Raw genomic sequence first — 27,161 nt, forward strand, 5'->3', positions numbered from 1 at the left:
TGAGAAAGAGAGAGAGACAGAGTGTGTGTGTGTGGGGGGGGGGGCAGGAGGGGAGGGGCAGAGGACGAGGGAGAGAGAAACCCAAGCAGACTCCTTGCTGAGTCTGATGGGGGGCTGGATCTCATGACCCTTTGGATTGTAACATGAGTTGAAACCAAGAGTCAGACACTTAACCAACTGAGCCACCCAGGTGCACTCACTATTGGCATTCTTTTCAAGTCTTCACCTCTCCCGTCATTCCCACCCTAATGTAGACAACCAGGCTTAGGGGCATTACACGTCATGGGACAGGCAAAGCAGATGAGGAAAATATTAAATATGAGTATTTATAACTACCCAGTGTTTGGGATTGCAGGTTTCCTTTGCACTGCTGGGAAATGCTGGGGAGGCTGTGAGAAGGGTTGGCAGTGGGTAGGAAGCTGCACAGTGCAAATGAAGAGCAGGATGGGCTGCCTGACTTAGGGGTGGGGGAGAGCCACGGTGAAGATCTGGGCAGCTGCCACAGAGAATGGGGACAGTTAATGGATTTGTAATGAGTCAGGCTGTACTAGGCCCATGGAAAACTTTCATAAGAGATAAACATTACTTGCCTCCAAAATATTTACAGTTGGCAGTATGCTTTTTTCCACTCTTCTCTTTTTTCAATTTGTCGTTTTGAAATCGGCCTTGAGGTGAGTAGCTTGAGCTGGCTGAATGAGGCACATTTCAGAAAAGTCCGTGTCCAGTGAGAGTCAGGGGATGGCCTGACTGGAGTACTGGACCTTCAGCTCTTCCCACAATTAATCCTTGGCTCCTGAGAATGTAGATAAATTGGGAGCCAACGAATTTTCAGGAGTTAGGAAAGGCTTGGTGAACAAGCGGTGGGTAAGAACTATGGGTGTGGTTGGATAGGAGGGTGCTCTCAGCACCCTGCTCCCTTGTCTAGAAGAAGATCACTAACCAGTTCAGGTACAGCTCAGCTAAATTCCCATAAAGCTCTCCTTGCCCATTCCTCTCTAGTAGCTCGAGGAGCCTATGCTTTGTCCAGAACACAGAGGCCCTTCTAAACCTCCCCCCTTTTAATAACAGTCCTGTCTCTATTTAATTTTTCTTTTTCTTTTTAAAGATTTTATTTATTTATTCATGAGAGACACAGAGAGGCAGAGACATAGGCAGATGGAGAAGTAAGCTCCCTGTGGGGAGCCTGCTGGGACACCCGATTTGGGGGACTCTGGAATCACCACCTGAGCCAAAGGCAGATGCTCAACCCCTGAGCTGCCCAGGTGCCCCTATATTAAATGTTTTTTTCTAATTAAAAAATATATATTTAAAATATTTTTAAGTCATCATTACCTCCAACCTGGGGCTCGAACTCACAACCCTGACATCAAGAGTCACAGGATCCACTGACTTGGCGAGTTGGATGCCCCCCACTTCCATACTTCAAAAGACTCCTATGATAAGCTTCTTCCATCTGCAGAGAAACTCAGGCTGGAGGGGGACGCCTGGGTGGCTCAGCGGTTGAGCACCTGCCTTTGGCTCAGGTGGTGATCCCAGGATCCAGGATCCAGGATCCAGTCCCATATCGGGGTCCTTGCATGGAGCCTGCTTCTCACTCTGCCTATGTCTCTGCCCCTACTCCTCTCTCTCATAAATAATAAAATAAAGTAAAATAAAATAAAATAAAATAAAATAAAATCTCAGGCTGGAAAGAAGCTCAAATAAACCCCAATCCGGCTTGGATTACAGCCCGTTCCATGCAATTACGTATCAACCACTCTGTAGTCACACAAATACGCACAAATCAAGATCCGGAACGTGGCTATGGATAAGTTGATGCACCTAATATTCACATAGTCCTTCATATTAAGGCTCCATCACTTGCAGGGCTCATTGATGTGTATCGGGCATCTTTCTAGGCTCACGCGTCTCCATCACTATGCCACTCTTTAGGTAGGACAGTCCCAGCGTTGGGAGATCCTGGGATTCTCCTATTAGGTCATGGCTTGTACGAAGGGGAAGGGTACGTGGCCTTGGAGGCTCAGGGGCCCACACGCCCACCACCATAATCGTCACTGCCAATGTCAGGGGCTCTTTTTTTCTGACTTTTTTTTTTTAAAGATTTTATTATATTTATTCATGAGAGACAGAGAGACAGAGAGACAGAGAGAGAGAGAGAGAGAGAGAGAGAGAGAGGCAGAGACGCAGGCAGAGAGAGAAGCAGGCTCCGTGCCGGGAGCCCGACGTGGGACTCGATCCCGGGTCTCCAGGATCAGGCCCTGGGCTGCAGGCGGCGCTAAACCGCTGAGCCACCCGGGCTGGCCCTTTTCGGACATTTCAATGAGACTTTCGCATTAGTCCCTTCGCAGGCCGGCTCAGTGACCGAGCGTCTTTGGTCCGCGCTTGGAGACACAGGAGGATTCTCTGTCTCCAAAGTCTCAGCGCAGGGAGGCGCGGGGAGAGAAGAAGCACAAGTTCGCGGCGAGCCCAGCACCGCGCAGGTGCCCGAGCCGAGGGCGCTCGGAGCACAGTTCGATCGGGGGGGGACTCGCGCGGACGTGGGTGCTGGGGGGAGCCCGAGGTGCCCGCGACCCCGCGACCCCGGCGACCCCGCGCTCCGCACCTCGCGCCGCCTCCGCCGCCCGGAGCCCCGCGCAGGCGCACAGCGGCCCCGCCCCCCGCCCCCCGCTCCCCGCCCCCCCGCCCGAGGGGCCGGCCCGGCTGCCATCTTGCCGCGCGCGGGAGCCGCCGCTCGCCGGTCCGCTGCGGGGTCGCGCTCCCCCCACCGCCGCCTGCCCGGGCCCCGACTCCGGGCCATGAACTGACCCGCCGCCGCCCGCCTCCCCGCAGCGGCGCGCTCCGGTGCCCCCCGACCCCCCCGCGGGACGGAACGCGGCGCCCGGGCAGCCGGCCTCCCCGGCGGCCGCGATGCCGAACGTGCAGCTGCCGCCCAAGGAGAGCAACCTCTTCAAGCGCATCTTGGTGAGTGGCCGAGGCCGCGCGGCCCACCCGGGGCGCCGGCGCCTGCGCGGGCTGCGCTCGCCCGGGCTCCGGGCTTTGTTTACCTCCGCGCCCCGCGCCCCGGCTCCCCGGCTCCCCGCCGCCGCCCGCCCCGCGCTCCCTCCGCGCCGCCCCGCGCCCCCCCGCGCCCCGGCTCCCCGCCGCGGCCCGCCCCGCGTCCCCCGCACGCCTCCTCCGCGCTCCGGCTCCCCGCCTCGGCCCGCTCCGCGCCCCTTCCGCAACCCCCCGCGCCTCCTCTGCGCCCCTTCCGGGCCCCTTTTGCGCCCCGCGCCCCCTCCGCGCCCTGCGCCCCCTCCGCGCCCTGCGCCCCCTCCGCGCCCCGAGCCCCCTCTGCGCTCCCTCTGCTCCCCCTCCGGGCCCCTTTGCGCCCCGCGCCCCCTCCGCGCCCCGAGCCCCCTCTGCGCTCCCTCTGCTCCCCCTCCGGGCCCCTTTGCGCCCCGCGCCCCCTCCGCGCCCCGAGCCCCCTCTGCGCTCTCTCTGCTCCCCCTCCGGGCCCCTTCTGCGCCCGCGCCCCCTCCGCGCCCTCTCCGCGCCCCGGGGGGAGGGGAGGCCTCCGCGGGGAGCGACCCCCCCATCCTCCCTCCTGTTTCTTTTCCTCCTCGGCCGGCTGTTCATTGACTGCCTGGTGCTGCTGCTTGTTCACCCGCTGCACAGCGCGCGCCCGTACCCGCCGAAGATGGGACGATGCTACGGCGGAGTGGGGGCTCCGATCGCTTCCGGGGATGGGGGACACTTAGAGCCGCGCAGAGGCCAAGCGTCCCGTGTAGGGGAGAAAGTGTTGCAGGTTTCGGGTGTTAACCGCACTTGCCAGCTCTTTAGGGAGCGAGTGGAGTGGCTTGGAACTCGCCTTTTTTCCGAGTTACGAAGCGGAGCACAGCTCTTGGAAGGCGCCGAGCTCGTCGGGCCCTGACTGTGCAAACTGGCGCGCGGGCTGGCTGATTTTACCCCTGCAGGGAGCCTGGACTTTGTTTCCAAGCAGAAACCTGAAAAATGACCCGGGAGAGATGACCGCTGCCCGGCTCCTGAGTTTTCCGTAGGTCGTGTGCCAGTGTCCTCGGCCCCCCCCCCCCCCCCCACGGTGCCTTCCCCTTATATCCCGGGTTCTTTTTCTTCCAGGGAGGAGAGGCACACGCAGCACGCTTTGGCTTTTCTCAGGATGCCCCTTGCAAAAAATGTAAATTTTTAAACTGATACAGCCCCTACTGTCTTTTCCAAGTCTGTCATTTCATCCGAAAATAAGCGTTTAGATTTTAGGAGTGGATTTATTATTTAGAGCTGATGTTGGTTATACGACTGTATATTTACCTTTACCATAAATAATATACTATGTTTAGAGTAGTTTTAAGTAAAAAAAAAAAAAGAAAAAAGTAGTTTTAAGTGTTATCAATGGTAGGTAAGAATTCATAGCAGCTGTTCCGTTTCAAGCCAATAGAAGCTTCACGCTTCTTCGAAATGTTAAAAATACATAGTAGTTGGGAGTAACATTTCAAGTCTTAATTTTTTTTTTATTTTTTTTTCAAGTCTTAATTTTATATGGTACTTAGTGTTGAGCAAATAATGAGAGACAAGGGGAAAAAATTTTTTTTAAAGATTTCATTTATTTATTCGTGAGAGACTCAGCGAGAGAGAGGCAGAGACACAGAAGGAGAAGCAGGCTCCATACAGGGAGCCTGATGTGGGACTCGATCCTGGGTCTGTTTATGGACTTTGTTTATTTATTAGATTTTATTTTATTTTATTTTTTAATTTTTATTTATTTATGATAGGCACACAGTGAGAGAGAGAGAGAGGCAGAGACACAGGCAGAGGGAGAAGCAGGCTCCATGCAGGGAGCCCGACATGGGACTCCATCCCGGGTCACCAGGATCATACTCGGGCTGAAGACAACACCAAACCACTAGGCCACCAGGGCTGCCCCCCAAAAACCAAATTCTTATTAAAGCATTGTGGCATATTGCTTCATTGGGCTTTGTATGTATTTTTCATTATTTTAGTTTTGTTTTTTCCATACCCTTATTTTTTCACACAGTGATTTGAAGAGGTGAAGTTTTTGCCCCTTTCAGATTCATCCATAAATTGTGGGTTGGGTTTAAGTACATTTGACGTTATACCTAAAAGATGATAGAACACTGATTTTCACTCTATATGGATATTTTCTAGTTCAAATCATCTTATCAGTAAATTATAAAAAACAATTACATGATTTATTATACTCTAGTCACAAAAAATTACAGTGCTGGTGAGTTAACTTTATCCCTAAATAAATTGGAAAATTCTAAACATGTTCTTCTCTGGGTATGTAATATTTGTTACAAGGTTACATGAATTCAGGAGGGTGCTGCGAAAGTGAATGATTTTAGCATCTCACAATTGCAATAAATGCGGGTAGAGTTTTGCTACAACAACTTTCTGACAGTATCTTTATTAAAATTATTTTTCAAGTTTGGTTGGTGGCTCAAAGTGCTTTGCCACCAACAGTAATTTTTTTTTTTTTTTAGGTTTTATTTTATTTTACTTGAGAGAGAGCGAGCTTGCTTATGGGTATGCAGGGGAAGGGAAGGGGCAGAGGTAGAGGGAGAAGGAGACTCCCTGCTGAGCAGGGAGCCTGACTCTCCTGGCTCCTTCCCAGGACCCTGAGATCCTGACCTGAGCTGAAGGCAGACAATTAACCAACTGAGCAACCTGGCCGTCTCCCCAAACAATAAATTTTAAAAAATTAATTATGAATGTACTTAAACACATCCATACAAATTGAGTAGCTAGTTTGTTACATGTTCTGCACAGCTTATACATGCCTGTCTTATTCCCCAAACTGGCCATTAGCATTAGGTTTTGTTGAACTGTGGAGCTACTCCATGCTTAAAAGAAAGCATGTAATAAACTAGCAACTAAATTTGCAAAAGAGGGATCCCTGGCTGGCGCAGCAGTTTAGCACCTGCCTTTGGCCCAGGGCACGATCCTGGAGACCCGGGATCGAATCCCACGTCGGGCTCCCAGTGCATGGAGCCTGCTTCTCCCTCTGCCTATGTCTCTGCCTCTCTCTCTCTCTCTCTCTGTGTGACTATTATAAATAAATAAAAATTAAAAAAAATTTGCAAAAGAGCAAATGAAACAATCAAACTCAGGAATGGTAAATGTCTAAGTGTCTAGGATTCTAGTTGAAACTAGAATCTGTCCTTCATATTAAATATATATTCATTACTGAACTTAATGCTTTTCTTTCATTTGTGTTCTTGGATGCTAGGGACAAAGTACCTGGGTTGAATTATGGCTCTGACACTAGCTCTGTAAACTCAGTAACTGCGCCTCATTGTCTCCATCTGAAATGGGGATAACCTGTATTTCATAGGCTTTCCTGGGATTTAAATAAGGATTAAATGAATGGTGCCTGACACTAATAAATGCTTACAATAAGCATTAACTAGTATTATCACTGTTATTGGTAGTATGAGTATTAGTATTTCCAGATCACTTGGTAAGTCAGAAAAAAAACCATAATATTTCTCTTCTTATACTATTTGCCAGCAGTATTTTTTGCTTGTATTTTTCTTGTCATTTGTCAGATGAACTCCTTTTGTCAAACTTAGATTATTTTTTATTTTTATTTTAAATATTTTTTGGGATAGGTGATATATTTGGATGGTTCAAAATTCAGATTTCTCTCCCATCCTTGTGTCCCAGCTACTAGGTTCCCTTCCCCAGATGCAATCAAGAAGCCTCAAATTAAACAGCTTTTTCTTTTTTAAAAAAGATTTTATTTATTCATGAGAGACATAAAGAGAGGGAGAGACACAGGCAGAGGGAGAAGCGGGCTCCCTGCAGGGACTCGATCCCAGGACCCCGGGATCATGCTCTGAGCCAAAGCCAGATGTTCCACCACTGAGCTACCCAGGTGCCCCTAAATAGTTTTTTTTATGAACACTCTTCTAATTCTCTCCTCCACATATCATCTCTGCTGCAAAGATTAACCACTTCCTCCTTCTTTGCTGGTACTGTTTTGCTTTGAACCTAGTAGACTGTTTTTTGAGCAGTTCTAATTTGTGTTGACCTTGAGGATGTAGCAGCATGTAAAATAGTCTGTTCTCATGGAGCTCATATAGTATGGTAAGGAAGATAGACACTAAAATAAGCATTCAAATAAGAAAGTCATGGAGTGATAATGCTGTGTAGAAAATGGAGTAATATGGGGATCCCTGGGTGGCGCAGCGGTTTGGCGCCTGCCTTTGGCCCAGGGCGCGATCCTGGAGACCCGGGATCGAATCCCACGTCAGGCTCCCGGTGCATGGAGCCTGCTTCTCCCTCTGCCTGTGTCTCTGCCTCTCTCTCTCTCTCTCTCTCTCTCTCTGTGACTATCCTAAATAAATAAATAAAATATTAAAAAAAAAATGGAGTAATATGATAGAGAGTATGTGTGGGAAGTAGTGGGAGGCTGGCAGTATTAGATAGAGGGTCAGGCAGGTGACCCGTGAAGCTGGTAAGAAAGATCTGGGGAAGAACATTTCAAGTAGATGGAGCACATGTGCAGAGGCCCTGAGGTGGGCACAAACTTAGTATGCTGAGTACTAGGTAGAAAACCCATGGCAACATAAGTAGAAGGTAAATGGAAAATGAGGAGATATTCTTGTGATCAGTGGCTGCGGCGGACAGGTGTTGATTCCTTAGTCTGACTGGTGGTGTTTACGAAGAAAGGTGTTGTTCACACTTGTATCAGCCTAATGATAGATCATGGTCTTTGGCATCAGACCAGAGTTTGCAAGGAGGCTTAGCCATTTATAAATAAATTTTAATCTACATCCATGGGGAGAATACCTATGAGATAACACAAGCTTTGTCTGCACATATAAGTAGTTACTCATTTGTGTTGTGTATGTATGCGTGCGCCTTGGTTCGTTCGTTCGTTCGTTCCTTCCTTCCTTTTTTTTTTTTTTTTTTAAATATTTATTTATTTATTTATGAGAGAGAGACAGAGAGAGAGGCAGAGACACAGGCAGATGGAGAAGCAGGCTCCATGCTGGGAGCCCGACACGGGACTTGATCCCGGGACTCCAGGATCGTGCCCTGGGCCAAAGGCAGGCGCCAAACCGCTGAGCCACCCAGGGATCCCCTTGGTTCCTTTCTTGAGTAGCAAAGATGTTATACGGTTTCTGATATATTTCTGTGTTGTTATCACATATTTTTTGCTTTTGGATTTTGCATTTGGAAAGTTGTGGCAGTATCAGTTGGCAGTTACGTTCCCTATTTATTAATTGGGTTTTTTCCCCCTTTTCTTCTGTAAAAGTGAAAAAATAACTCATACTAGAACAAATTGGCAAGAAGTAGGTAACGAAAATAAACTTAATCTTATAAGTGATGTGAATTGATATAACACCTTCCCATCACATGTTTTAGATCTAATTTTGGATGGTTTTAGAATTATATATAATCAGAATTTGGAATTTATGTAATGCAAAGAAAAATTGCTCCCTGTATATTCATTTTATTAAATAATTTTTGTTCATATTTCTTTACAGAAATGTTATGAACAGAAGCAATACAAAAATGGCCTCAAGTTTTGCAAGATGATTCTTTCGAATCCAAAATTTGCGGAACATGGAGGTATTGTCTCATCTGTGAGAGACTGCTTTGGGAAAATCTAATTCCAAAATCAGACAGATAAGATTCCTAACAGTGAAAGAAGAATACTTCCTGGATTCTATGGCCTTGTAGCTGTCCACTAGAATATATAAGCATTTTGAGTCATGCATTATATCAGTTTTGATATAGGTTACTTTCCTTTTACTGTGCTTACGTGGATACACAGTCTTTTAAAAAGAAGCGGTTGGTTGATCTGTTGGGGAATAATTGGAGTATATAACAGTACTTTATTTATTTATTTTTATAATGGTACTTTTAGAGACCTCGTTTCATCTGTTACTTTGAATAGAACTTAAGTTTATACTTGGATTTCTTATGTATAAATTAGGGCAATATCTGCAGTACAGAAGTAGTATGAAGATATGGTCACATGTATTTTATTCTCCTGTAGATGTCGTTTTTATATATCTGCTGACCTTTAAGTATAAATAAATTAGATTCTATTGACTTACTATTAGATTGTTTATATTGAGCTGTTTTTCTAACACTACGGCTGTTAGTAGGTCTATATTTGCTTGTCTCATCCTTTTTCATTGGTGACTGGTGCTTGTTTGAAGGACAAATGAGGTTAGATATGTTACTTATGGTCCTATAGCAGAGCACCACTAATTGGGGTCTCTGAATATTGGACATGGGTAATTCTTGAGACCATCTTATTGGGAAAGTGGGCTGACCCTGCTCAGCTTTCAACTAACATTTAATATATCCTTTGAAGGAAATGGAAAGAAATCTTCAGTTCATAGAACTTGAGAAATGTAAAGCATTTTTCAAGTTTTTTTCTCTACAGAAACCTTATCTACATGGCAGCTTGTAGAGAAGTTCATTGTGTGAAAACACATAAAGATGTTTATAGAGGCCTGGACTAATTACCATGTTCTGACAACCAGAGTCCATAGAGATCATTTGAAAACCATTGTTCTTGTCTAATTCCCTTCTTGTGGATTTATTCAGAGAATGATTTCATTATTTCATATTTCATACTTCATATTTCATTCTAAGCCATCTTTGATTAGCTGCCTTAAATGTATCCTTGGGTTATCACTCCCATAGTCCAGTGTTCCATTCTCTCTCTCTTTTTTTTTTAAAGATTTATTTGTTTGTTTGTTTGTTTATGACACAGAGAGAAGCAGAGACATAGACAGAGGGAGAAGCAGGCTTCTTGCAGGGAGCCTGATGTGGGACTTGATCCCTGGACTGGGATCACACCCTGAGCCAAAAGCAGACATTCAATTGCTAAGCCACCCAGGTGTCTGTCCCCAGTGTTACACTCTTGAATGCAAACTGATGTTAATTAGCCTAACCACAATTAGTTGGAATAAATTTATTGCCAAAAATGAAGCATGTTGAAGTATGGAATAAGCTGATTTTTACATTGTGTGCATCTCTTTGCTAAGGTAGATGGTTTTTGTGGGGTATAAATCGATGATGATTAGAAATGATTTTGAATGAAAGTTCTGGAACTACTGCAGTAGATTTAACACAACAGGACTTGGGTATCTACCGTATTACATTTTTTCAGCAGAATAATCTCAGCTCCCTTTGTATAGTCTTCTAAAGGGCAGAAAGCATTTGAGAAACTCAGTCCCAGCCTCAGTGATTTCAGAAAAGGACTCAGGCTTTAATACAACCTTACCTGTAGTTTTACTTTCTGTATTTCGAGAGAAGTTCTATGTGATTAAAAAGATGAATCGTATAAGCATTGGCAGCTATCATATTAAAATAGTACTAAGAGCTTAAAAAAACAGTGCTAAGAGAATAACTTGAATTATTTGTGTGTAAACAGAGGTTAAAAAATATTTTTCAGAGACTTTGGCTATGAAAGGATTGACATTGAACTGTTTAGGGAAAAAAGAAGAAGCCTATGAATTTGTTCGTAAAGGACTTCGTAATGATGTCAAGAGCCATGTCTGTATCCTTTTGCAGTAATTGAAATTTATTATTTCATTTATTTTCCACTTAGTAGAGTTTTCTAATTCAGGGAAAAAAAAAAAAAAAACCAGACTTTTACTATGGAAAATTTTGTATAGAAGAGAGAATTTAATGAACTCTGTACCGTTACTCAACTTCAATACTAATCAGCATTTTGTAATAATTTCTTTTGTTCCTTGTTTGTGGTAGTTGAAAGAGAATCCTTGTACGTTATGTATTTATATCAGTTGTGCTTAGGTGTGAGAAAAGTAACTGATCTGTGACTTGAAAACCATTTTTTTCTTACATACCCATTTACTGAGTGATACTTTCTTGTCATTCCAAATGACATACTTGTATAGTAAAATTTGTGTTCCTTAAACATTGTTTTAGACATTTTGGAAGAAAAGTTCAGAAAAAAAAACGTGTTTTAAAGCAGATTTTATTTAGTATTAAGTATGATACTGGTTCTTCAGTTGGATTTCTACTGCACAGGGACATAGCTATAACTTCACTAGATACTTATTGTATTTTTCATTGTCTAGTATCTCTGTGAGAAAACAAAAATACTTTTTTAAGGATGGATCATTGGAATTGATTTCCTTTTCATTTTGCCTGTCTGTATGCTTATTTGCAGTCTTTTCTCATGTTGCCCTTATATTGTACTTTTTTATATTTCATTCCTCTAGCTCTTGGCCAATATTGAACATCAATAGTCTAGGTAGTGTTTTCACATATTCAGCTTAGGATTCTCCTGAAATACTAAATACTTATTTCTTTATCTCAGTGCTTACCCCAGAGTGAAGAGAGAGGGCATGTAAGTATGATAGTTTTTTTGGCTCCAAGATATGCTGAGACTTTAATTTACAGTAAATAAACACTTCATTTTTGTGGTTTCTGGAATCACCAGTGAATTAACTGATGATTATATGTTGTTTTGGAGTTGACTGAATAGGAACTAATTTGAAGAGATAATTGCAATTTTTGTATATAGTAATGAAGAATAAGTGAATGTTGAGGTGCTGGGGTGGGAAAGTGAGGGAGGAAAGGGCAGGGAATGTGAAGGATTTTTATCAAGAATTTTCTAAGGTTATGTAAACATAATGGAAAAATCCAAACATCTGTAATTGGAGAGCGTAGAATGATGTACCTCCCAGGTGCCCCTCACCCAACTTCAATAATTTAACAGCTGCCAGTCAGGGCTAATCTGGTTTCATTTTTTATGCTGCCGCTCCCCCCCCCCCCCCATATCTCCCTTTCTCTGACCCCAGATTATTCCGAAATAAATCCCAGACAACATACCACATCATTAAGGTAAGCTTTATATTAGGTATATAGCATAGTATATTCTAGCATCTTTGAATATCTCTATTTCCTTAACTTAGTAGGTTGGCATGTATATGGACTCTTACAGCGTTCTGATAAGAAGTATGATGAAGCTATTAAGTGTTATCGAAATGCCCTCAAGTTAGATAAAGATAATCTGCAAATTTTGAGGGATCTCTCTCTGTTGCAGATCCAAATGAGAGACCTTGAAGGTTATCGAGTAAGTACTTCAGTCTTTACATGTTTTTTACAATAGGCATAATTTAGAAATGCATGCGTTCAGAATAAAGTGAGCATAGGCTGAGATGATGCAGATTTGATTTGTTTGTTATAGTCTGTAGTAGAAGGGGGAAGTCACCTGAGACCTTGTTCCCCAATAATAGCTGTAGAAATGCATCCTTGATCATAAAAAATGGCTGTGTATTAATTTAATGCTTTTTTAAAAACTAGATTATCTCCTATGTGTAAGTGTGGTACTAGATTCTTTGTGGGTTTGACATTTACAGATTTAGTAAATAGAGCTTTTATAATTGAAATCTAAATGTAGGGATTAATTAGCTTTCTCTCTTATGGGTTGGTGAATATAAAATAATGTGGGAAGGATTGCTGTAAAGCAGTCTTTCTGCAGTACCAACCTCTTCACATTGGCATCTTCAACTCTGCTGGGTATCTCCATGTGCTTACTCCATCCACTAAATACTCTAACTTCAGTATATCAGACAACAGAATTCTCTCCCTTTCTTATGTGAAAAAGCCCACAACTCTGAACTGATAAAGAGTTTAATTCTTTAAGTGCTTTCATGTACTTTTTGTCTTCTACTGCCACTTAAATTCTTATATCTGGTACCTAGATTTTTGCAGAGGTTTTAACTGTGCTGCTGAGCTTAATAATTGTATCATTTTTCTAGATTGGGTAGTTTTTCTTTTAGCCTAGGTGTGGTGGGAGTTAAAACCAGTTATCTGTATAAATGAGGCAAGGAAATTGAGAATACTGGCAAAACGGTGCTTGCTAAAAGGGGTAGGAAAATAAATGAAGATACAAGAGCTGGTGGTTAGATGCAAAGGACCTAAGGAACCAGCAGTACTAGTGGCACCCCAGAACAAGGGCATGAATGTCACTGAGTAAGAGCGTTGGCCAGAGTGAGGTACCTGAATTTATGATTTCTGGGTGGTGGAAAGGTCTAGGGTGTGGTTGTGGGAGTGGGTCCCTGAAGCAGGGTGAAGGAGATCATTAAAGATGAGGAAATCTTGATTCTAAAATAATAGGTTGTTGGATGGGTACTCCACAGTGTTGCACTTGCAACAGGATAGTGGCAGGATTTGGCAGAGAGAAAAAAACTGACCTAGACTTTAATGAAGGAAGGAAGTGACAGGCAGTGAATGAGAGAGATGGGAGTGATACAGCTTAATGTCATATGCCTGAAAGGAACCAGGCACACAAAAGTAGAAGAGTGGTACTGTCTAAACTTCTCTCAAAGATACCTTTTTCTTAAAAAGATCTGATCGTGTTACTCCTTGGAGCATCTAGTGTGGAAGGACAGTTGGCACCTGTTCCAACAACAGAAATGAAACACTGCATTTGTAGAACTTTATTACAGCTAGTGTTCTTGGTGAGATCCTGTTCCTTCAAACAGTTATACTTTCCTAAAACCTGGAAGTGAATACAAGCTATTAAGAGGTGGAGGCTGTGTAGGGAGGTTGCATTTTCTGCTGGTGGAGATATCTAGATTCTTCTGGGGCAGCCATGGTGGAATTTCTGGTGTTTTCTGCCTCGTCATAGACATGAAGCTGTCTTAGAGTGGCAGCAGTGGTGTTCTGTTAGAAAAGTCCAGTCTGATGTTTGAGTGTTTGCCCTGGCTGTGTCTACCCTCTTTCTGAGGCCCGTTGTAACAATGTAATAAATACATTATAATCCCTCCCTCCCTTCCTTTCTATTTTATTTTATTTTATTTTATTTTATTTTATTTTATTTTATTTTATTTTATTTTATTTTATTTTATTTTATTTTATTTATTTTATTTTTTTATTTTATTTTATAGAGAGAGAGAGCGAGCATGAGTAGGGGGAAGAGATAGAGGGAGAAGCAGACTACCTACTAAGGGAGCCTGATGTGGAGCTAGATCCCAGGACCCTGAGATCATGACCAAATCAAAGGCAAACACATAACTGAGCCACCCAGGTGCCCCCATTATAATTTCATGTAGTGATTTTATGAACAGCAGAATTTAGTTGGAAAAAAAGGTATCTTAGTCTCTTCTAAGATGTTTAATTACCAAAAGAAATTCTCATTATATAAAGGTAATCTTATAAGGCAGCACATGAACATGGGCCCCAAGGTCAGCCTTTCAGTGACAGCTTTACACAGGGAGCATTACAGAGTATTCTAGAACTTAAGTAACTTAACATAAAAAGTATTTCTATTTTATTCAGGAACTGACATGTGTTCATTGAATTCATTAGAAAGGAATTAAAGGCATTAAATTGTTTTCTTAAAGCTCTGTGGTGAAATATAAATATTTTAGAGAAAGTTAAAGTCAAAAGAGAAAAAGACGATTTTTCATTTAATTTAATTTTATTATTTTTTTAATTTTTAGGAGACAAGGTATCAGCTTCTTCAGCTGCGCCCAACACAGCGTGCTTCCTGGATTGGGTATGCTATCGCATACCATTTGCTGAAAGATTATGATATGGCACTAAAACTGTTGGAAGAATTTAGACAAACTCAACAAGTAAGAACTTCATTTTAACCATTTCTCCTACCTGCATGAACTAAAATAGTTGACTTCTGTGTTGCCCTGATTCCCAATTGTGCATTAAAATCTTTAGGACCTATCGGAGCACCTGGGTGGCTCAGTCAGTTAAGGATCCAGCTCTTGATTTCAGCTCAAGTCATGATCTCAGGGTTGTGAGATAGAGCTCCACGTCGGGCTCTGTGCTCAGTGTGGAGTCAGCTTCAGATTCTCTCACTCGCTCTCACTGTTCACTCTCTCTCTCTCTCTCTCTCTCTGTCTCAAATAAATAAATAAAGTCTTAAAAAAAATAAAGTCTTTGGGACCTGTGGAAAAACTCGAAAGGTTTTTGAAATAATTAGAAAAAATTAAAACCAAATTCTTGACACAAAATAATATGAAAATTTTTATACCTTATTAGTTTGATATTCAAATGACTAAAGAAAGGAAAGCACATAAAAATGAAAGTAGTTTTGTGATTATGGGGATTATTTCTCTCCCATATATTGCTTTATGTCCTATGTAAACATTAATACATTTTAATATATATGCAAAATATAAAAATACAAAAAATACTGTGCATCATGAGATGATTAGATGTTAATATTTTGCCACAATTTCACCAGATTTTATTATTTTTTAAAGAAATATTACAGAAATAGCTGTAAAGGCCTCTCATGTCCCTGGAGGTAGCCACTACTCTGAAATGGATATAGATTGTTCCTAGTCACATTTACATTATGTTCAAGTCCATTAAAGTTACAAACTATTATTTTGTGTATTTAAAAATTGACATGAACAATATGCAGTTTTTTTCATTCCACGTCTTGAGATATATGGGTGTTGATACATACAGGGATAGTTCATTTTTTTAAAAAAAACCTTTATTTATTTGAGAGAGACAGAAAGAGCATGAGGGGGGGAGGGACAAAGGGAGAGGGAAAAGCAGACTCCTTGCTGAGCAGGGAGCCTGACACAGGGCTTAATCCGGAGGACCCCAAGATCATGACCTGAGCCAAAGACAGCTTCTTAACTGACTGAGCCACCCAAGGGCCCCAGTTTATTCATTTTTAACTGCTGTTTGGTATTTCATTATATAAATAAGCAATGGTTTATTAATTCTACTTTTTCCTTATGTCAGTAACACACTATCTTGATTGCTGTTGCTTTATAGTTTGAAATTTGAAATGCATGTCCTTCTACTTTGTTCTTTTTCAAGATTCTTTTGGTTATGCAGGGTTTCTTTTATTTCCATTTGAATTTTAGGATTAGCTTTGTCAATTTCTGCAAAAAAGCTTGCTGACAGTTTGATAGGGATTGCACTCATTTAATTTGTAGATCAATTGGAAGAAAATTGTAGTCAGAATAATATTTGAGTATTCTGATGAATGAACATGATTTGAAATGTCTCTCCATTTATATAGGTCTTTAATATCTTTCAGCATGCTTTTAGTCTTGAATTTATAGTTCTTATTTCCTAAATTTATTCCTAAATATATTTTTCTTTTAGATGTTACTGTGAATGAAATTATTTTAGTTTTTTTTGAATTGTTGGTTTCTAGTATATGGAAGTACAATTGATTTTTCTATTTTGAGTGTGTATTCTGTTACCCTGCTTAACTTTTTTATTTTAGTAGATTTTTTGTAGATTCTTTAGGATTTTAACATTTTCATACTTTTCTGTAGGTGTAGGATTTGCTGACCTGAATCTTTACCTTGCTGTAGGCAGAAGTGCCACCGTTTTGTTTATTTTAAAGAATGTGTTAGTCTTCATTATTAATCACTTTTGTATTTGTAATTACTTCTGGGTTGCTTTTTTTTTTTTTTTAAGATTTTATTTATTCATGAGAGAGAGAGAGGCAGAGACAGATGGAGAAGCAGGCTCCATGCAGAGAGCCCGACATGGGACCCAATCCCGGGTCTCCAGGATCATGCCCTCGGCTGAAGGCGGTGCTAAACCGCTGGGCCACCGAGGCGGCCCAGGGTTGCTTTTTTTTTTTTTTTTAACTTTATTTTATTTTTTTAAAATTATTTATTTATTTATTCATGATAGAGAGTGAGAGAGAGAGAGAGAGAGAGGCAGAGCACAGGCACAGGCAGAGGGAGAAGCAGGCTCCATCCCGGGAGCCTGACGTGGGACTTGATCCCGGGACTCCAGGATTGCACCCTGGGCCAAAGGCAGGCGCTAAACCATTGAGCCACCCAGGGATCCCCCCAGGGTTGCTTTTTTAAATTTAGTCTGTGTGAATGACTTTTCTGAGAAAGCAATAAAAGATCTAGAAGTGTCTTATCTAGTTATATAAATAAAATACTTTGTTGATTTTTTTCAGGTTCCTCCCAACAAAATAGACTATGAATATAGTGAACTGATATTATACCAGAATCAAGTGATGAGAGAGGCAGATCTATTTCAGGAGTCTTTGGAACATATAGAAACGTATGAGAAACAGATATGTGATAAACTTTTGGTGGAAGAAATTAAAGGTAGGTTGACTAGCTTTTTCTTTTAGTGGCCTTAGTTAAAGAACACAAACTATACACTTTATTCTGTCCTAACACTTAAATAAGACTTGTTTTATAATAAAAACCATTTTTATTGTTTATTATTTATTAAGTTAATCCCCATAACAATACTATATATGGTTGTTATATCCATCTTACAGTTGAGGGGCTGAGGAACAGACTGGTTAAGTGACTTGCCCAAAGGCAAACAGCTATGTAAGCTGGGTAGTACTGGATTTGAGTCTAGGGATTTTTGACTCCAGATTCCATTTTCTTAGTATATTTACTGCCTTCATATCCCCCACATATATATTTGTGAGATAAATAAATTACAATGAGAATAGTAAATGATGGCACTGGGGTCACCATGAAAGCAGGATCCTGATAAATACCTGTTAAAAATGTTCATCAGCAAAAGGTCAGGCACTTTTTTTTTTTTTTAGGCACTTTTTTTTTTTAAACAAAGTTTTGCTCATCAGTTACCGTTCTTTGAGCAATAGTACAATAAAATGTCCAACTAAAGTAATAATTAGTTTAAAATTGAAGTTTCACATAGTCCTAGGACTTCTAGGGCTTAGTAAAAATAATAGCTAACATTTATTTACTTTCCCTGTGTTTCAGAGAATGGTAATTGCTTAAACTGCTTTATTTCATTAAATTTTTAGCACTTCTAATATGGGTAGATTATCCCTATTTTTATGGTTGGGGAAACTAAAGCTTAGAGAAGTTAAAGACTTACCCAAAGTCACCCTGCCTTTTAGGTGGCAGAGTTAATTTCTAAACACATCTTCCTGGCTTCAGAGGTTTTTTTTTTTTTTTTTTTAGGTAAATTTTATACACAACTTGGGGTTTGCACTCATGACCTAAGATCAAGAGTCACATGCTCTACCAACTGAGCTAGTTTGTTACCCCTATTTTTTTTTAATGTATTTAAATAGTCTTCATTTTTATGGAGCAATTTTAGGTTCATAGCAAAATTGAGTGGAAGGTATAGAGATTTCACATGTACCCTCTGTCCCCACGCATGCATGGCTTACCCCCGCCCCATATCAACATCCCCTACTGGAATGGTATTTATTCTAATTAGTGAACCCACATTGGCAGGTAATTACCACCCAAAGTCTTCAGTTTACATTAAGATTCACTCTTGTTTAGCTTTTGACAAATGGTTAAATGGTTATCTACCATTGTAGTGTCATATAGAATAGTTTCACTGCCCTAAAAATCCTCTTTGCTCTGCCTATTTGTTTCTCCTTGACCCCAACTCCTGGTTACCACTGATCCTTTTACTGTCTCTGTAAGTGTGCCTTTTCCAGAATGTCCTATAGTTGGAAGCATGTAGTATGTAGGTTTTTTTAGATTAGCTTCTTTCACTTAGTACAAGATTTCTTACTGGTTTTTCATTAGTCCTTACTTTTAACTACTTTTTCTGCTCTTCTAGTTAATGTATAGTAGTTTACTGATTTAATTTTTGGGAATAATACTAATACAACACCACGTTTTATTTTATGTGTTTATTTCTTATTTTTTCCTTAAGTTTTTATTTAAATTCCAGTTAGTTAACATATAATGTAATATTAGTTTCAAGTGCAGAATTTAGTGATTTTGTCACTTACATACACCACCCAGTGCTCATCACAAGTGCTCTCCTTAATCCCCATCACCCATTTAGTCCCACCACCCCCTGCACCTCATTCCATCACCCTTCAGTTATCTATAGTGAAAAGTTGACTTTGTGGTTTGCCTGTTTTTTTTTCCCTTATGTCATCTGTTTTGGTTTTTAAATTCCACATATGTGTGAAATTGTATACTATTTGTCTTTCCCTGACTAACTTATTCTGCTTAGAATAATACTCTTTAGCTCCATCCATCTCATTGCAAATGGCAGGAATTTATTCTTTTTTTATGGTTGAGTAATATTTCATTGTATATATACTACCTCTTTATCCATTCTTCAGTCGATGGATATTTGGACTCTACATAATTTGGCTATTGAACAACAGTGTTTTTCAAACTATTGGTAAAACGGGGATAATTTAAGGTTCTGGTTTTTTTCTTCTATCGCTTATAATTGTTAGGAACAAGGGAAAATAATTATTTTATATTCTGGTATATTATTGCTGTTTCTTAGTTAAATCTTAGATCGCTTTTTCTCTTTTCTTTTTTTTTCTTTTCTTGTAACATCAATACAGAGTGCAATGATTAAGAAGTAGTTACGATATATGAAATCAGTTTTAATTAAAGTCTGCAAGTTGGCATGTAGCCACATTCACCCATATGTTGCTGGTGAGGGTAATTTGGGAGTCATCATTTTGAATACAAAGCTAGTGTTTTAAGCTGCTTATAGAGACATGTTATGGTATTCTTATTTTTACAGTATACTCTGCAGGCCCAGAGACCTTTGATATTTACACATTTATGTCATTTGTAGTTCTTAATATATTAAGATTTTTTTATAAACTTAAAAAATGTTAGAAATTTTTACTAACTTATGAATATGCAAATGTACTTATTCTGTGTATTCTGCTAGTAATAACTCTTGCCTGTGGTAGAAGCAGATAACAAAGGAAAAATATGTTTTTTATCTATTTATTTAGGGTGAGCAGTGTAAAAATTAGACTAGCCAGAAATTAGATGTGGAGGAGTGGGGCATGTTTATAGTTTTAAGTAGCAAACGTTTATGTGTATATTCATTTTGTACCAAGCATTGTCTTAACCCCTTTAAATTGATTCATTTATCACAAGAGCAGATTGAGCAGTTGATATTTCTTTTTATATGTAAGTGGACATCGGAATTGTTATAAAGTGGTAAAACTGAAAGTTACATCTGGTTAGTCTTCCTCTAGAGCTTGAGTAATATATAAAAATAGTAAAATTATAGTATATAATGACCACTTCAATTATGGTCTCCTCCAGGATGATGAAACCTGAAATAATACATCTGAAGACATTTCAAAAGGTTATTTCTTTGAAATAGATTGGGGAAGGGGAAATCTTAGTCATAGCAAGTTGAGATCTATTCTTTTTTTTTTTTTTTTTTGAGATCTATTCTTTTTTTGAGAATCTCTCTTTTATCTTGGATTAGATGTGCTTTCCATTATATCTGAGGAGTTTAAATATTCATTTCCCATGCCTACTTTTTTTTTTTTTAAGATTTTATTTATTTATTCACGAGAGACACAGAGAGAGAGGGGGGTAGAGACACGGGGGCAGAGACGCAGGGAGAGGGAGAAGCAGGCTCCATGCAGGGAGCCTGATGCAGGACTCAGTCCCGGGACTCCAGGATCATGCCCTGGGCCCGAAGGCAGTTGCCAAACCATTGAGCCACCCAGGGATCCCCCTCCCTTTTTTTTTTAAGATAGATAGATAGATTGATTGATTTAGAGTGTGTGTGTGTGTGTGTGTGCGTGCGCGTGTGTGTGTGTGTGTGTGTGTGTGTGTGAGAGAGAGAGAGAGCAGGGTGAGGGGCAGAGGGAGAAGGAGAAAGAATCCTCAGCAGATACCCCATAGGGAGTCAGGTCAGCCCCTTAACTGAGCCACCTGGGCGCCCCTCCCATGTCTACTTGTGTGGCTACATTTGTGTGGCTTGGTAAAAGGATTTGAACCTTAGGGTTGACCCACATGTGAACCTGGTTTGTTTAGTTTCTTGCTGTGAAGTGGTATTTAGTATTTTTGTTTTACTGAGTTAAATTCCAGTTTTAGTGACTTTGAAAGGAAAACAAAGAACGGAATGGAGAATTTTTTAATATATGAATTGATCGGGGAAAGTCCATTCAAATCTAGCAATAGGAATGCAGGGATGTTTTATTAGAATTATTTACCAATTTGTAGAGAGAGTCTTTATCTTAAAGGGTATGTAAAAATGTGCATAATGCAAACATTTTTACTAAGAACCTAATATCCTATATGTATATTTGGGTTGTAGAAGAAAACCAAAAATGAATGTTAGCACAATAGAATGTGTAAATGAAGGTTCATTTCTGAAGACAAGCTGTGAATTACTATGTTTAGTTGTATAAACTGCAACATGCCCCCAAAGGAAAGCACATACGTTTCTGTCTTTCGTGAACATCTATTATGCTAATAATGCTTAGTGAAATCTATGAGATCAGAAAGGTATTTAATGTTTAAGTAAAATGAATGTGAATTTAAACTTAATTTTAGGGGAAATGCTGTTGAAATTGGGAAGATTAAAAGAAGCCAGTGAAGTATTCAAAAACTTGATTGATCGGAATGCAGAAAATTGGTGTTATTATGAAGGCTTGGAAAAAGCTCTGCAACTTAGTATGTAATGATTTTTCTCCTCTACCTAATCTTAACTAGTATTTGAATTAAATGCAAAGTTGTAATAATATTTGAGGACAAATAGTATTTGAAGTAAATGCAAAGTTGTAATATTTGAGGACATTTTTACCATTAACATTTATTTTTCCATTTAGAATAATTATAGGTTAAACATGGCAGTGAAAGGAATTTAGATATTTATTTATACTTAAGTGATTAATGGTCCCAGATAACTTTAAATTCCTTGACTCATTAAAATGTTACTCATTTAGACTAGCTAGAGAGCTAGAGAAGAAAATGAGCATTCCCCTTTTGGGAAGTTTAATATTTGTTAAAGAATTAGAGGTTTGTTACCCTTAGCCTCCAAACATAAGAATTAGGCCAAAGAAATTTTGCTGAGGGTATGTGTACAACATCAACATGAAAATTGTTCTCTTAATTTTAAACTAGGTTAATTTGTGTAGAGCAAAATGTTCCATATCTGCTTTTCAAGTTGGTAACCTATCTTTTTTAGGAATCTATAGCATTTTTCCAAATTATCCTTAATATTTTCATAATTAAATATTAAGAGTCATTAATATTCCTAATAAATTTACTCATGTAAATAGATGGCTGAAATAATTATGAAAATTTGGCTCAAGGGGATTGAAATAGAATATTTAAACTTAAAAAATATGGTAAAAATAAGTAGCTATTCATATTCATTTATAGAATAATGAGCTATGAGGAAAATTTATTTGTTGTACCCTAATCACTGTTACAAATTAACCCAGGTTTTCTGTGTGTATTTAAAACTTAATATCACAAATCATTAGTTTTTTCCATAAATTGTTTTTAAGAAAATGATTAAAATTAAAATATTGATTAGATCAATAATTTCTTTGTAAAAATCAGACAAAAATCCTATGTTTAAAGGTTGGAAAGGTAATTATGATGTTTTTCTTTAAATTATTAGTAACTGATACGTAGTTAATAATACAGGTATTTAAATGTTTAGTAAAATGAATAAAGTATGTTCCATGTCAAGATCCATGCTTACTATAAAATGTATTGATTACAAAACTAATTACATTACTTTATCTTTTTAGGTTCCTTAGGACCTTTTCTCCCCCATGGTAAGTTCTGGAGCTCCAACTTGTGACTTCAAATAAGACATGGAAAGGGTTTGGTTTTGTCTTAATTTTACTACATTTATACGACGTGTTATATCTGGGATAGTGGAGAAATTTTTTTATGCTTTTTTAATTAAAATTAGGCATGAATAGAAGACCTACTTTTTAAAAATATGTTGTAAATAGCCTTCATGTAAATTTTAGTATAAGAGTCCTTGATATTTCATGAAGTCTCAAAATTGTTAACAGAGTATGAAAATTACCTTTCATATATCCCACCACATTGGAGCTCCAAAACATACTATTGGGGGAAGGAAGGCGTCTAAACAAAATCAAACGTTAGCTTTTTAAGTGTTGTATTTATAATCTTGATAGTGAACACTACATTTAGTATAGAGATACCTTGATTGCTAGCACCAAGGGGTCTTCTTACAATAATATTTCTCTTTTCTGAATTAAAATCAATTATAAACCTTAAAGTTTAAAATCAGGTTTGTTTGCTTTTTCTTAAAATTCTCCTATAAATTGTCTTACTGCTTATATGAAATAATGCATATAATCTCTTTGTAAATTTTGCAGGGTATTATTTTAGAATAATGAATTAGACCCAGATCCTACTTTGCACATTGTTATTGCAGAGTAACATGTAGTTTACATATAGATTCTCTCTTCGGTGCTATAAAATTCAGTTGGTCTTAGGAGGGAAGACAAAACTTTCTCTTAGAAGTGTATTTTATATCATTGTATTTGGGAGAAATAATTGCCACTTTAAACATAATGGACTTTAATTAAAGATTTTAAATGTCAAAACTACCTTAGAAATTTAGTTCACTTTTTAAACCATAAATCATTTACATTCATGATGCTGAAACAGTTGCTTTTTAAGACCTAATCAGTAAGCGTTAATACCCTTTTGTGGAATGTGTGTAGGCTTCATTGAATTAGAGAATTTGTGTAACATGAGGTATAAAGGAGCACTTTCTTTTTCATAGGTTATGCACTGAGGAATATAAGAGAAGTGCTGTGTGTCTTGAATACATATGAATTGAGTTGAATATAGGATCTATTGTGATGAAGTTTTGGATTTCTCTGGAGATTGGGTTTAAAATGGTGTTTTGCTCATATTATTTCACCACCGCAGTTCTTTAATGTTTATATAAAAATTGAGTGCAGCTTTACTATTAACAATGCAATTTTTATTTATAACAAATTTTAGAGTTTATTAGCATTTTATCATAGATAAAAGTTCTGATGCTTTGAATCTCACACATATTTACTGATAATAGGCACTTTAGAAGAGAGGCTTCAAATTTATGAAGAAATTAGTAAGCAGCACCCCAGAGCAATTTCACCTAGAAGATTACCTTTGAATCTTGCCCCAGGTAATATTAGGATATCTTTTGTAACACTAATAATTATTTGTTATGCAGCATCATTCACATTTAAAAAACTGGTTTCTGGTACAGAGTTTACATCTACACCAGTCTTGGGGGTGGGAGCAATCAGTTATGAATTTACTCTGCATGTGATAATAAGAGTGTTTAGCATATAGCTATTATGTTGGTTTCAGGTTTCAGAAGTTACTTATATGAGTGTTTTTCTTATGTGACTTTAAATATTAAACACCAGATTTAGAAAACAAATTAAATTCCCTAGAATTGATGACAAATTATATGTGAGGTCTTATGATTTAAGTGATAGAGGTTTTAGGTTTTCTTTTTAGAGCACAAATTCAAAGAAAGTGCCGTGAGTCCTTTGGGCCTGCCAGTGTTTAAGAACATGGCCATTCTCTGTGAAGGCCCTGTCTCCTCAAAGTTGTCCGCTTTCCTGAAGCTTGCCTTTATCATGCCCTTGTTTTTAGAGAGCTCCATGTGTTTTGTATCCCTGGAAAAATGCAACAACCCCCCATCCCTGCTTTGCACTTTATGTAAATTGGAACACTGTGATATGTGTTGTGACTTGCTTTTATTGAATAGCAGTATATTCATGACCTTGATCCAAGTTGTGCATGCTTTGGGGCCACAGAGGAGGTAAAACTGTATTAGTTCTTCTAGTTAATCTTTGTTGATGATTTTATAGAAAATTGTGCCCTTTTTCTTAAAGTTGTCTCTATTTTTAGTTGAAAGTGCTGTAGATTATTAATTATTTATGAGGACTTTTGGCATGTCTTTTGATATAAGTCAGACCCTAGAAATCTGATGCAACCTAAAAAAAAAATCTAGGCATGGAGTGAGGAGGTGATATATCTTCTAATGAATTTTCATTTATAATGGAAATATTTTTTTAAATAATTGGATTATAATTTTATTTTTCAGAAGATTCATGGAAATTAAAGAGTTTTTTAGTTGACTGACTTTAAAAATATATGAAGTGCCTGTGAGAGAAGTGTGTTGTATTAGACAGTCTGTACAAGTTCATTGTAAACAGTTCATTTTCCACTAGTACATCTTAGTTCCACTAGCGCATCACAGATGACAAATAGTATTCTTCTGCCTCTCCCATTTTTGTTTTGGCTTTATAAAATATTGAAAGCAGATCTCCCTGAAGTTTTTTTCAGGGAATATTAAGTTCCAGTGGATAGTGTCAGGCTCAGTGGGGAAGGTAATCAGTATGCTGAGATGTTCTTCAGTCAAGTGAGTTGAGAAAACTTTGGGTTGAACCCAACAGTCAGATTTCTGTGGGACTTGTTAGAACTTTCACACGTGCATTGTGAATTTCTGAGGTGGGATATCCTGTGCAAAGAGGAGCATTCCCATAGTAAAAGTGTTTTATTGAAAATGCTTGGCTTCATGTTTCTGTATGTCTTTTTTTTAAATAACAGCATTCCAGATATACTTCACATGCCATAAAATTCTCTTTTTAAAGTATATACAACTCAGTGTTTTAGTGTATTCATGGAATTGTGCAACCATTATCGCTATCTAGTTTCAGAAAATTTTCATCACCCCCAAAAAGAAGCCTTATAAGTAGTCATTCCCAGCACTCCCAGTACCAGGCAACCACTAATCTACTTTCTGTACCTATGGATTTGCCTGTTTTGGACATTTCTTTTTTTTTTTTTTTTTCTTTTTGACATTTCATATGAGCAGAATCATACCCTATGTGGCCTTTTGTGTCTGGCTTTTTTTTCTTTTTTTTTTTAAGATTTTATTTTATTTATTCATGAGAGGCACAGAGAGAGAGAGAGAGAGAGATGCAGAGACACAGGCAGAGGGAGAAGCAGGCTCCACGCAGGGAGCCTGACGTGGGACTCGATCTCGGGTCTCCAGGATCACGCCCCAGGCTGAAGGCGGCACCAAACTGCTGGGCCCGTGTCTGGCTTTTTTAAAATCCATCTCCGTGTGTGTCTTATGTCACATTGTGAATGGGGATATTCCCTTAGTTTGGAGCTTTCAGATGCATTCATTTGCCTCTTAGGAAAGAAAGTTTGCTAAAAGCTCTTAGTACACAACTGGAGATAGTTCTTTACTGAAAGCTTGGAACCAACTGTGGATGGTAAAGTGTGATTTAGGCTTAAGTGGAATTATCCTGGACCCTCTGGACATTCTGTCTGAATTGCTAAAGGAATCCTAAAAAAAAATAAAAATAAAAATAAAAATAAAAATAAATAAAAATAAAAATAAAGGAATCCTTATTCAAGATGGGGCTCAGTTGAAGGGTCTGATGATCTGGGTTTCAAGGTCAACATCATTGTGAGGTTCTAACACAAATCCACAAAGCTCCAGTGAGCGTTTATAGAGTCCTACAGATGCCTGATGGCATCTGCGCAGAAGCTGAGTACTTCATGGTATCCTGTCTAGAAATATTTTTATGTGTAATAAGAAAGGTGTCTTGGCATTACCAAAGCACTAAGATTGTTTTTCAAGAAACATGATGGAACTTGAGAGTGGAAGGTGAAAGTTGAAAAAGAGTTTTCAGTTTTTACATAGAAAGGCTTAAAACTGTCTTAACACAGAAGTCCTAGATAGATTCTCCAACAGCCTAAAATGCTAAGTGCTGTGAAAATAATGCGAGAATATAGCTATTTTTCTAAAGAAGTAGTTTAATTCATTATGTTCTATTAGTCTTCACTAGCCAAGGCAGGCGAGAGAGGGAAGGAGATAATCCAGAGTATTATATACAAAGTTGTAATCAAATTTTGCTCCATTCTTCTTTATTGGGTTATTATGTAGATATGATTATATAGAACATTGTATAAGTTTAAGGTGTACAACTGTTGATATGATAAGTTTATATATTATAATAGTACTGTAGTGTGTTAGCTAACACCTCCATCAGAGGTCACATAATAATCATTTCCTTTTTATAGTGAGAACATTTCTCCATTATTTAGAATAAATTTCCAATGATTCAGATAGTCTTATTTTGCTGATTGTGCTAATTATTTTAGCAGTAGTTTTTGTGATAGCAGTTTTTATTTGAATCCACATTACATATCCAGAGGAGAATTAGCATAGCATCTGTATAGACAAATGACCTGTTTGGTAAGCTGTAATGCTAAACAGGCACATAATGAGTAATAGTCTTTTTTTCACCCTAAAGGAAAGACGGAGGTGAGGGGGTTACTAAATATTATTTTTAAATAACTGGAAGAAGAGAGATTATTTTCGTGAAAGGGTTTCTCTTATGCCTAAAGTGTTTATGAGGTGGTAATGGTAAGTAATTT

The 27,161-nt window shown here is 38.9% G+C and overlaps 1 protein-coding gene across 7 annotated transcripts in view; it reads left to right on the forward strand.

Annotated features, from left to right (window-relative positions):
* NAA16 (N-alpha-acetyltransferase 16, NatA auxiliary subunit) overlaps positions 1-27,161 on the forward strand; it is a 98,885-nt gene that overhangs the window by 15,968 nt on the left and 55,756 nt on the right. For 4 of the 7 annotated variants that reach the window (XM_077855493.1, XM_077855495.1, XM_077855494.1 and 1 more), the window contains exons 2-9: positions 8,511-8,595; positions 10,439-10,543; positions 11,931-12,088; positions 14,463-14,597; positions 16,928-17,081; positions 21,264-21,383; positions 22,472-22,498; positions 23,782-23,877. In XM_077855493.1, coding sequence (XP_077711619.1) covers positions 8,559-8,595; positions 10,439-10,543; positions 11,931-12,088; positions 14,463-14,597; positions 16,928-17,081; positions 21,264-21,383; positions 22,472-22,498; positions 23,782-23,877 — 832 coding nt within the window. In that variant the 5' untranslated portion in view covers positions 8,511-8,558. Of the gene's footprint in view, positions 1-2,723; positions 2,962-8,510; positions 8,596-10,438; positions 10,544-11,930; positions 12,089-14,462; positions 14,598-16,927; positions 17,082-21,263; positions 21,384-22,471; positions 22,499-23,781; positions 23,878-27,161 lie in introns of those variants that run through there. The other 3 variants (XM_077855491.1, XM_077855492.1, XM_077855490.1) reach the window with 3 other exon arrangements.

This window comes from Canis aureus, chromosome 17 (genome assembly GCF_053574225.1).
Source record: "Canis aureus isolate CA01 chromosome 17, VMU_Caureus_v.1.0, whole genome shotgun sequence".
NCBI lineage: Eukaryota > Metazoa > Chordata > Mammalia > Carnivora > Canidae > Canis > Canis aureus.